At 43.6% G+C, this 12,181-nt stretch overlaps 1 protein-coding gene across 2 annotated transcripts in view; it reads left to right on the top strand.

Moving 5' to 3' along the window:
* LOC113615249 (zinc finger protein 256-like) overlaps positions 1-12,181 on the top strand; it is a 60,478-nt gene that overhangs the window by 32,500 nt on the left and 15,797 nt on the right. The window contains exon 3 of one of the 2 annotated variants that reach the window (XM_027097466.1): positions 3,121-4,767. The exons of the other annotated variant lie outside the window; for it this stretch is intronic. Coding sequence (XP_026953267.1) covers positions 3,121-4,767 — 1,647 coding nt within the window. The remainder of the gene's footprint in view (positions 1-3,120; positions 4,768-12,181) is intronic. 2 annotated transcript variants of the gene reach the window in all.

A 12,181-nucleotide genomic window follows, 5' to 3' on the forward strand; every position in this document is an offset into this window, starting at 1 on the left:
CTTCAGCATTTGTGGCTCACGGGCTCTAGAGTGCAGGCTCAGTAGTTGTGGTGCACGGACTTAGTTGCTCCGTGGCATGTGGGATCTTCCCAGCCCAGAGCTCGAACCCATGTCCCCTGCATTGGCAGGTGGATTCTCAACCACTGCACCACCAGGGAAGCCCAAGTTTCCCATTTTTGGATTCATCCAACTAAAGATCATGTAGTGTTGTGTATTTATTGGAAAATATCCCTGTATAAATGGACCCAAGCAATTCTAACCCATGTTATTCAAGGTTTAAATGTACTACATGATTATACTTACATGGGAAATCTTTGAAAAAATAACAACAACAACAACAACAAACTCAGATGCAGACAACAGATTAGTGATTGCCAGAACACAGGAAGGTGGGTAGATGACATGGGTGAAGGGTTTCAGAAGTTACAGACTTCTAGTTATGATTAAGTCCTGGGGATGTAATTCACAGCATAGTGATTTTAGTTAACAAAAATGTATATTTAGAAGTTTTTAAGAAAGTAGATCTTAGAAGTTCTCATCAGAAGAAAGAAAATTGTAAGACATAATTCAACTGAACTTATGTGGTAGTCATTTCAGTGTGTACATATATAGAGTCATGTTGTACAGCTTAAAGATATATGATGTTCCCCAACAATTATGTGTCTGTAAAATATTTTTTATTCTGATTCTCTTCCTTTCTCTATGAAACCCAAATTTCTGATCTATATCATTTACCATCTGCCTCTCTCTTTTTTTTTTTTTTTTTTTTTTTTGGCCATGCTGTGCCACATGCGGCATCTTAGTTTCTCGACCAGGGATCAAGCCCATGCCCCCTGCAGTGGAAGCATGCATGGTAACCACTGGACTGCCAGGGAAATCCCTTCATCTCTCTGAAGAACTTCTTTTAATATATTCCCACAATTTTTCTGTATGTAAGAAAGTGTTTATTTCACCATCACTGTTGAAGGGTAATTTTTGCTGGATACCAAATTCTGGGTTGCTGAAGGTCACCTCCCACACCCACCCTGAGCACTTTAAATGTTTCACTTCATTCTCTTCTTGTCTGCATGAGTTCTGAGGAGAATTCAACTGTAATTGTTTTTGTTGCTTCTCTGTGGGTAAGGTGTTTATTCCTATGGCTTCTTTCAGGACTTTTTTGTACATTTGAATGTGATATTCCTAGGTGTAGTTTTTTCACATTAAACCTACTTGATGTTCTCTGAGCTTCCTGGATCTGTGCTTTGGTGTCTGATAGTAATTTGGTGGAAATTCTCCATCATTATTGCCTCAAATATTTTTTCTGTTCCTTTGTCTCTTTCTCCTTTAATGTTTCCATATGTGTATGTTAAACCTTTTGTAGTTGTCCCACCAATATTGGATTTTTTTTTTTTTTTTTGCCTTTTTTTTTTTTTTTCAGTTTTGGAAGCTTTTCCTAAGAGAACATCAAGCTCAGATTCTTTCCTTACCTATGTCCAGTTTATAAATAAGCCTATCACAGTCATTTTTCATTTCTGTTATGGTGTTCTCGATCTCTAGCATTTCTTTTTTTTTTTCTCTCTCTCTAGCATTTCTTGATTCTTTGTTAGATTTCCCATCTCTTTGCTTACATTGCCTTTCTGCTCTTGTATGCTGTCTGCTTTATCCATTCGCAGACATTAATTAGCATATTGATTATAATTGTTTTATATTCCCAGCATGATCATCCCAACATTCCTGTGATATCTGATTCTGGTTTTGAAGTTTCGTGTGTTCAAACTTCGTTTTGTGGGACACTGCAAATCTTCAGTAGACTCCATAGTTGCAAAAGAGTTACAACAGTTAGATTGTTCCCATTTAGGTGAGGAGATGGATTCTTAACAGTCTGTATTCTATCCACTGTTCATCCTTCCCCACTCTGTCTCCACTGGATGTTCTTTTGGTGGTATTTAAATATCGTTCCTTGGTCTATTGTGTACTGAGTTCCTCTGGGCTCATGTTGGCCACTTACCTGTCCTGACTCTGTTAGGGCTTGTATCATTTCTGTCCCATGTAGTTTTTCAGCTGGAGATGGAGAGTCCTTGGTGGTTTCATGAGATGGACATGACTCTAGTTTCAGTATAAAGAGCTTAAAGATAGCCTGGTAAGATCAATGGCCGCTAGGAGAGGGCTTGTTATAAGGTCTGTGTTGAGAAATAATACCTGGAATGTATCTTATTTGACTAGTGTTTTAGGGCCATTGTCAGTGGCCCCCAATTACTTCTCTTGTCCTTTCTCCATTCTTGACATTCTGCTAACTTGTGCTTTTTACTACTTCCCTTTTTTTTTTTTCTTTTGACCATGGCCCACGGCCTGTGGGATCCTAGTTTCCCAACCAGGGGTTGAACCCATGATCCCTGCATTGGAAGCATGGAGTCTTAACCACTGGACCACCAGGGAATTCCCTACTTCCCCCTTTTTTTTTTTTTTTTGCAGTACGCGGGCCTCTCACTGTTGTGGCCTCTCCAGTTGCAGAGCACAGGCTCCAGACGCACAGGCTCAGCAGCCATGGCTCACGGGCCTAGCCGCTCTGTGGCACGTGGGATCTTCCCAGACCAGGGCACGAACCCACGTCCCCTGCATCGGCAGGTGGACTCTCAACCACTGCGCCACCAGGGAAGCCACTTACTTCCCACTTTTATTCTGACTCCAGCCTGGGATAATTTCCCTACCACCTCTCTAACCCATTTATCTCATGTGGTCTTCACATTGTTTTCCCCTTAATACTTAGTGGTATTGTTTATGTCCTCAACCATGTATATATCCTTTAATATTTCTTGAACACCAGCTACCAGTTGCAGGCAGATTTTCTGGGGCCTGGAAATACACTTCTGCATAGTATGATAGGTCATCAGTAGATGTGGTCCTGGTAAAAGCCATTGACAGAGGAGTGAATTGTCGAACTTGCCTTTTGCCTTGGGCCACATCCAGTCCCTGTGTCCTGTACTTGGTGAGAGCACCTTCTTTCCCAATTTGACCCCAACTCCATTTCCTGAACACAATCCTATGGACTGCTTCCTTCATGTGTCAGATATACAGTTGTGATGGTGTCACTCACACCCAATAACATGAACAAGAACTTCACCATCATTTCTTTGTTTTCAGGTTCTTGGCACCAGGTCGAGGATGAAGAGACACCTTCTGAACAGAGCGTATCTGCAGGAGTGTCACAGATCAGGACTTCCAGCGCAGGTTCATCTCCTGAGAAGGCCCAGCCCTGTAAGATGTGCCTCCCAGTCTTGAGAGACATTTTGCACTTGGCTGAAGAGCAAGGAACAAATAGAGGGCAGAAAGCATACACATGTGGGGCATGTGGGAAACAGTTCTATTTCACTGCAAACCTTCAAGAGCACCAGAAGCAGCACATTAGAGAGAAACCCTTCAGCTGTGATATGGGGAGACCCGCATTTTTCAAAAGCTGCACAATCCATGCAACAGGGAATCTCTCTACCTACATGGAGATTGGGAACAACTATGTGGCCAAAATTGGACTTCAGAAACAGGTTACTAATACCAGGAAGAAACTGAACAACAGTAAGGTGTGTGAAGCTGTTTTTGACAGTGGAAAATGTCATCACAGCTGTGGAGAAGGCGACAAATTCTCCAGCCACACAGAAATACTTGTTCAGTCTGAGACAGTCCTCACTCGTGAAAGGTTTTGTGAATGCAGCAACTGTGGGAAAGCCTGCACCCAAAGAAGTAACCATAGTCAGCACCAGAAGGTTCACACTGGAGAAAGGTCTTATGAATGCAGCCAATGTGGAAAATTTTTTACCCACAAATCTAGTTTCCTTACACATCAGAGAGTTCACAGTGGGGAAAGGCCTTATGAGTGCAGTGAATGTGGAAAATCTTTTACTACTAGGTCTGGCCTCTATTATCATCTGCGAGTTCACACTGGAGAAAGGCCTTATGAGTGCAATGAATGTGGGAAATCTTTTAGTAATAGGTCAATCCTTTGTAATCATCAGAGAGTTCACAGTGGAGAAAAGCCTTTTGAGTGCAGTGAATGTGGGAAATTCTTTAGCCGAAATGGACACCTCAGTGCCCATAAGAAAGTTCATACTGGAGAAAAGCCTTATGAATGCAATAAATGTGGAAAATTTTTTACTGCTAAGACGAGCCTTCATTACCATCAGCGAATTCACAGTGGAGAAAAGCCTTATGAGTGTAGTCAATGTGGGAAATCTTTTACTACTAGCTCTGGTTTCTATTATCATCAGAGAGTTCACAGTGGAGAAAGGCCTTATGAGTGCAGTGAATGTGGGAAATCTTTTACTAGTAGTTCTGGTCTCTATTATCATCAGAGAGTTCACAGTGGAGAAAGGCCTTATGAGTGCAGTGAATGTGGGAAATCTTTTACTACTAGTTCTGCTCTCTATTATCATCAGAGAGTTCACAGTGGAGAAAGGCCTTATGAGTGCAGTGAATGTGGGAAGTGTTTTACTGGTAGCTCGAGCCTTAATCGTCATCAGAGGGTTCACAGTGGAGAAAGGCCTTATGAGTGCATTGCATGTGGGAAATGTTTTAGTATTATATCTGATCTTTATGTTCATCAGAGAATTCACACAGGAGAAAGGCCTTATAAGTGCAATGAATGTGGGAAATGTTTTACTGATACGTCAAGCCTTCGTCGTCATCAGAGAGTTCACACTGGAGAAAGGCCTTATGAGTGTACTGAATGTGGGAAATGCTTTAGCCGAAGACAGCTCCTCTATATCCATAGGAAAATCCACACTGGAGAAAAGCCTTGTGAGTGAAAGGAATGTGATAAATCTTACTGAAAGGTGCTACTTCATTAAACATCAGTTCACACTGGTAAAAGGGCCTTATGAATATAGCGAATATAGATGGGACTAATGTTCAAGGAGTTTGAGATTGTAACAGGGTGGGAAGAAACCCTGCAGTTACTGTGCAGCAAATGTACTCTTTCTTGGGACAAACTGCGGCACAGAGAGAATGTATCATCTGTTGTGAACAGATGATATCCGGATTCAATGTCAGGTTGCCTGGTTCAGGACATAGGGAATCTGGTCATTTCAGTCCTTTTCTCCCCCTTCCCCCGTTGAGGACTCAAAGACACGTTGTCCATCCGGACACTTTTGCCCCCCACCCCAGGAGCACTGCTGATACCACATCCCCATGCTGATGAATAGGGCTGTCTTTTCTCTGGGAAACAACATTGATGGCTTTCTTGGAAATGACTCCCATTCATCTACCCAACCAAACCAGTGCTCATAGTGTTTTTATTCACATTTGTAAAGGAATGCATGTGCAGCCCAGAGACATTGAGGGAATTCCACAAGACCTCACTACTGCCAGGTCTTTGATGAGAGTGGTTCCTCTACACTGTACCCTTCCAATGGCCTCTCCTGCTTTGAGCAGGGACTCCCATTTTCTTTGTCCCAAAGATGAACTACCAACACCTGATGTGTTTTCCACCTGGACCTCCAGCTTCATGTTTTCCAGTGTACATCTGCTTCCTGCAAACACCCTCCCTCTTGGGACGTTCTTACAGTGACAGCAGCACTAAGCCAGGCACTGCAGAGAGGATCATTGGAGTCACCCCAGATGTGACACTGGCTCCACTGCCATATGCAGTGATTCGTTTTCAAGGTCCTTTCCTTTTTCATAAACCCACTTCAGGATGTCCTCGTTTCCCCATTATGCAGTTGACATGCTCACTGTTCTGGGCAGTGTGAAGGACACTGAAGGACTAGGAATGTCCACTGTGGCCCTCACATGACCTGGTCCCCAAGGCTATTCCTCCTAATCCTTTTTACCATCCCCTTACTGCTCCTCCTCCACCACCCTCCCCAAAATGTAAGTCACCAAATAATGATTTTTAATCAGCAAGAACTTTCCTGCCCCCCTTTTGAGACCTACATTTGACCAACCTAGCTTAAAAGGTAAGACAGAATGCAGGCTGACCCCTCCGATGAAGACTGTAAAATCGCAATATAAAATCAGTATGATTTTAATTGCTTTTTTCTCATGGTTCTTTTTTTTTTTTAATTTTGGGTGCACTTTGTGGCATGTGGGATTTTAGTTATCCAACCAGGGATTGAACCTCTGCCCCCTGCAGTGGAAATGCAGAACCATAACTAGTGGACTGCCAGGGGATTCCCTCAGGATTTTTCAGTTTGAGTTATTATTATTATTTTTTAATCTGTCTATTTTTTACCTGCATGTCTTGTTTTGATAAATTTCTATTTCTGTCTTATACCTGCTTTTATTTTGTGAGTTTTTGTCTGTTTTCTCTTTCCTTGACAAGTAAGAGATCAGGGAAACAACAAAGGTATCTGAGATTTCACACATTTACCCAATGTGAGTGACTTCTTTTCTGCATGGAACTGTAATTTGGCATAGTGAAAGAATATGTTCTCAATTTTTTCTTAATTTTGGTCTTATGCATAATGTAATGGCCACATACATTATATATGTTAAAGATAAATCTGGGGCTTCCCTGGTGGCACAGTGGTTGAGAGTCCACCTGCCGATGCAGGGGACACGGGTTCGTGCCCCGGTCCGGGAAGATCCCACATGCCGCGGAGTGGCTGGGCCCGTGAGCCACGGCCGCTGAGCCTGCACATCTGGAGCCTGTGTTCCACAACGGGAGAGGCCACGACAGTGAGAGGTCTGCGTACTGCAAAAAAAAAATAAAATAAAAGATAAATCTGCACTATTAACATATGCTACCTCAGGTTTTTTCCTTTTTTTATTCTCAGTCACCCCCCCTTTTTTTTCCCCAGACCACACAGCTTGTGGGACCTCAGTTCCCTGACCAGACATCAAACCCAGGCCCCAGCACTGAAAGCCCAGAATCCTAATCACTAGGCCACCAGGGAACTCCCATATCCTACCTCAGTCTTAAGTCCAGATATTCAGTAACACAGTAAGTGAAATCCTGGTTTGTAGTCTTTGCCAATTTCCCTGGTGTAAATACTTCCAGCATATCCAATGTCAAATTGCCAACATAATGTCACTGAATATGGAGTTGGGAAGCCTTGCCAGGAGCCCACCATGGTATTCTTTTTCTACCTTACAGGTACAGTAGCCACAAATAAGTTTAAGAATGTCGCTAATAAACCATAGTAGAATGATTATAAAGTGACAGGTTTTGCATATTTGTTTTAAAAATCGTTTAATATATGTATAGTTGACTGAAAATAAATTACATGTACCTTAAATGTACATTTTAACACTGTGATACTTGTGTAAAGCCCTGAAACCAGTTTCCTCCTGTCACTTTTAATTCATCCTCAAAATTAAAAATACTGATGCAAGAGCATATTCTACTTTTGAAATAACTTTTTTCAAATGTATATATAAATGGAATGACTGTGTAGGAACCTTCCTGTATATTACATCATTTACTATATTTTGTAGATTTTTTGTGTTTGTGTATCGTGATTTACTTAGTGGTTTTTACAATTTATAATCCCAGGTATGTCTTTGAATACATAAATTTTTTTTAATTTATTTAATTTATTTTTGGCTGTGGTGGGTCTTCGTTGCTGCACACAGGCTTTCTCTAGTTGCAGCGAGTGGGAGCTACTTTTCTTTGCAGTGCATGGGCTTCTCATTGCGGTGGCTTCTCCTGTTGTGGAGCACGGGCGCTAGTCGCATGGGCTTCAGTATTTGCAGCACTTGGCATGTGAGATCTTCCCAGACCAGGGATCGAACTCATGTCCCCTGCATTGGCAGGCAGATTCTCAACCACTGCACCACCAGGGAAGCCCCTGAATACATAATTTCTTAAAATGTGTTTCTAAAATAAAAGAGCCCTTTCATAACTCCAGTAACTTTATTACACACAAAAGTATTATAAATATCAGTGCATATCAGCACAAATGGGGACACTGTGTGACAGATTTTGATTGGTAACACACTTTGATGCATCCTGTACCTACAAACTACCACAGCACAAAGGATTTATGACAGAAGTGAGAACCTGTTTGGGAAATAAAGTGGGAGGTGCTGACCTAGCACAGCAGGTGTGGCTACAAAAGTCACAAATACTCCAGCGAGATTTTGGGGCAGGCATGTGATAGAGATGTCCAACATTCTGGTGTGTGGGCCACACATAATCTCCCAGTCTTCCTGGATAATGTGTGATGAGGTGAGTGCAGACTGGTTTGGAAAGAACAACTTCTCCCACATCATTGCAAGTATGATGATGCACTGATGGTTTTCAGACCAGGGACTGGGTAACCACCTTGTTACAACCTGGAGATTCACACTTGTGAGCAGCTTTGTCAAGCAAGAAGAAGGACTTGGGGTGGGGTTTTACAGGCTTTATGGGAGGTGTCAGGCTGCATTCAGCACATAGCATTTAGACTTAGGTTTGTCAAGCATGAGTCCCGAGGAGATGTGGGCACGTTCTTGATGATTAGCAATCATTATTTGGTGACATTTTTCTGTTGGGTAGGAGGAGCAGTTAAGCAGTGTGTCCTAGAGTTAGGAGTAAGAGCCTTGGGGACTTGGAGAAGGCTACAGTGAACGTTTATAGTCCATCAGTGTCCTTTACAGTGCTCGGAATAGTGACTGGGAGAATTTGGACACAGGCACATCATGAAGCAGGTTCATGAAGATGGACATGACCTTGGAAACAAATCACTGCATGTGGTGGTGGAGGCCTCTGTCACAACTGAGGTGAAACTGAAGACCTGTGTGTGTTGCTGTGTGGTGCTGCTGTCCCTGTGAAAATCTTCCTAATAGGGAGGCTGTTTGCAGAGAGGTGGTGTGCACTGGGGATAGTGGAGCTGGAGGCCCTGGTGGCGATGCAGACGTCAGGTGTGTATAGTTCATGATTGGGACACAGCAGATGGAGTGCCTGCTGGAGGGGCCCAAAGAGATGCCATTGGACAGGTGCAGCTTAGAGGAATCACTCTCATCAAGGGCCTGAGAGCTGTTACCTTTGTGAAAGTCCCTCCACCTCTCTAAGTTGCAGGCTCCTCCTTTCACAAACTGCAGTAATAATAATTACTAGGTATCACTAGGTAGATTGGGTAGATAAATGGGGTCATTCACAGGAAAGCCATCAATGTTGGTTCCCAGTAAAATATACTCTTTTCCTTCAGCATGGGGTGTAGGGTATGAGTAGGACTCTTGGGTGGAGCGTCACAGGGTATCAGGATGGGCAAGGTGTTCTTTAAATGAGTCCTCAAAGACTGAAAGATTGAGTTCAACATTAAATAAAGACAGCTGAGGACTTATAGCCAAGAAGTAGGATGAAGGAGTCAGTGGATGGAAAATTACCAACAGAAAACAGGGTAACGGGTGTTCTTGCTAAGCCGACTTAATAAGAATCTTGCTATTCAGATCAGATATAAAGGGTAGGAAATGGGTGTTTGATCAGATATCAATGGGGGAGTTATTCTTACACACCTGGCTTTTCAGGTTTGATAAAACTGGGCTAAACAGGCTTGTCCTCCAAACAATATAGGTTCATTTCTCATCTGGTTGATTTTGTTCATTATGGACCAGCTGAGAGGAAATCAAGGTGGCAGTGTAGGAGGGCATGGAGCTCACGTTCCCCCACGAACACATCAAAAATACATTTACTTTGGAATAATCCTCACTGTAAACTGGCAGAAGGACTCCTGTTCAACCAAGGCTGTAAGAAACATATACGTGTAATTGGGCAGGAAGGGAAGAAAAGCAATGTGGTCAGGAGTTGTGGGATTCAGAGAGGAAGGGCGATCACTTGGGCAGTGAGCTCCCTGGGGAGTGAGTGGCTTGAAGTACAGACTAGGTGTTCCAGTCCTCGTGTCTATGTTGTGGAGACAAGCCTTCTTGACGGGGTGGAGGGCCACTGGGACAGACAGAAAGGCTGGAGGAGCCTGGACTTTGCTTGGGAGGAGTGAGCAAGCAAATGCCTGTTCCTGCGGCCAGGCAGAGAGAGGTATGCTTTAGCAGATTTTTGCAGGTTTCTTGTGACCAGGATCTTAGCACACCCAAGTCAGAGTGGAGCAAATGCTCTGGCCTCACTAACTCCATGCCAGAGCATGGGACTGCATGTGTGGCCGCCAAGACCTGGGAAAAGAGTCGACGTTTGGAAGCAGAGGCAACCTGGTCCCAGTGCAGAGTCAGAGTGGGGCTTTGGTAGCCATTCTTGGCACTTACTCCCCAGGTATATCAGAAGCAGCCCAGTCTTCTGATGGCAGCTGGCTGGCCACAGCTCACCCACCCCACCATACATGCACAGAAACCACAGGGGCCTGCCTCCTCCCTATGGAGTGGTGCTGCAACACGGAGTGAGGGAGAGTGGAGATACTGATCAGCTGTGAGAGAGCAAGAGATCTTGTTTCCAATGCAGGGCAGAGATAGGCCTCTAGCAGCTGTTGAGTTCACCATGATCACCTCACCATGGTCCCCAGTCCAGTTAACCCTGTCCAAGCCAAGAAAATGCTCCAGCCCACTGCATGCCACAGTGCAGCACTGGATCTGGGGCAGCCACAACTGGGGAAAAGACACTAGGTTGCAGCTGAGCATAGCCACAGAGGCCTACACAGGCAGCATACCAGACCCCTGTATGCACGAAAATCCCACTTGCTTCAACACTCCCTTCCTGTGGCTAAGTCCCAGTGTGGGGAGAAGGAAGGACACACAATTAATGGGAACAGAGCCAGCCCCAGCCCGACCCTCATGGCTTCTGGTCCTGCAACTTGAGATCAGGTCTCGCACCCGGTGCTGGCTGTAGTCCCTCAATCTCCAGTCTCAGCCCTTACTGTGGTGATAGCTGCCATCACGCTCTGAGGAAAGACGTGACTTGCACCCACATCAAATCCAGCCGTCCCACCAAAAGCATTGGGTATACCCACTCTGCATAGTCATAGTCCTTCAGAAGGACACCCCTTCAAGACCCCAAAGGGAAACGGTATCACCTAAGTTTATAGAGGTAGAGAAAGTTAAATAAAATGAAAATTGCTAATGAAATACTCTCAATTGAGAGAAAGAGAAAACCCCTGAAAGAATAAAAAATGAAACAGAAATAACTGTTATGTAAATAATTCAAAACATTGGTAATAAAAATATTAACTGAGGGCTTCCCTGGTGGCGCAGTGGTTGAGAGTCCGCTTGCCGATGTAGGGCACACGGGTTCGTGCCCCGGTCCGGGAAGATCCCACATGCCGCGGAGCAGCTGGGCCTGTGAGCCATGGCCGCTAAGCCTGCGCGTCCAGAGCCTGTGCTCCGCAACGGGAGAGGCCACAACAGTGAGAGGCCCGTGTACCGCAAAAAAAAAAAAAAAAAAAAATTAACTGAACTAGGAAAAATAATTGAGCTAAACACTGGATATTTTAACAGAGAACTAGAAAACAAAAGGAGACCCAATGAAAAATAAATACTTCAAGGGAGTTCTCTGGTGGCCTAGTTGTTAGTATTCTGGGCTTTCACTGCTGTGGCCCGGGATCAATCCCTGGTTGGGGAACTGAGATCCAACAAGCTGCGTGGAGTGGCTAAAAAAAAAAGTTCAATGGCTCAAATAAAAAGCACGCTAGCAGGAATGAACAGCAGAGGAAGAGAGACAGAGAATGCATAAGTGGTCTGGAAGATAGAATAATGGAAATCACAGAATCAGGAAAGCAGGCAGAAAAACTATGTTTTTTAAATGAAAGGAATGTACAAGATCTCTAGGATAACGTTGTGTTCCAATATTCGAATTATAGGGGTTCCAGAAGGAAAAGAGAGGGAGCATGGGAACAAAAATATTTTTCAAGACATTATGGCTGAAAATTTCCTTTACCTGAAGAAGGAAACTGGTATTAAGGTACAGGAAGTATTGATACACAGGATCCCAAACAAGATGAACCCAAACAGACCCACACCAAGACATATCATAAGAAAATGGCAAAAGTTGAAGATAGAGTTCTCAATGCATCAAGAGAAAAAGAAAGAGTCATAAACTAGGGAATCCCAATAATGCTATCAGCTGTTTTCTCTGCAGACACTTTGCAGGCCAGAAGGGAATGGCAGGATATATTCCAAGTGCTGAAAGGGAGAAAGCTGCAACCTAGGATACTCTACCCAGCAAGATTATCATTTAGAAAAGAAGGAGAGATAAAGAACTTCCCAGATCAGCAAAACCCCAAAGAATTAATCAATACTAATCCTACCATAATAGAAATGTTGAAGAGTCTTCTCTAAATGGAAAATAAATAAT

The sequence above is a fragment of the Aethalodelphis obliquidens genome, unplaced genomic scaffold (genome assembly GCF_003676395.1).
Source record: "Aethalodelphis obliquidens isolate GAN/ISIS:26980383/991018 unplaced genomic scaffold, ASM367639v1 scaffold113, whole genome shotgun sequence".
NCBI classification, from domain to species: Eukaryota; Metazoa; Chordata; class Mammalia; order Artiodactyla; family Delphinidae; genus Aethalodelphis; species Aethalodelphis obliquidens.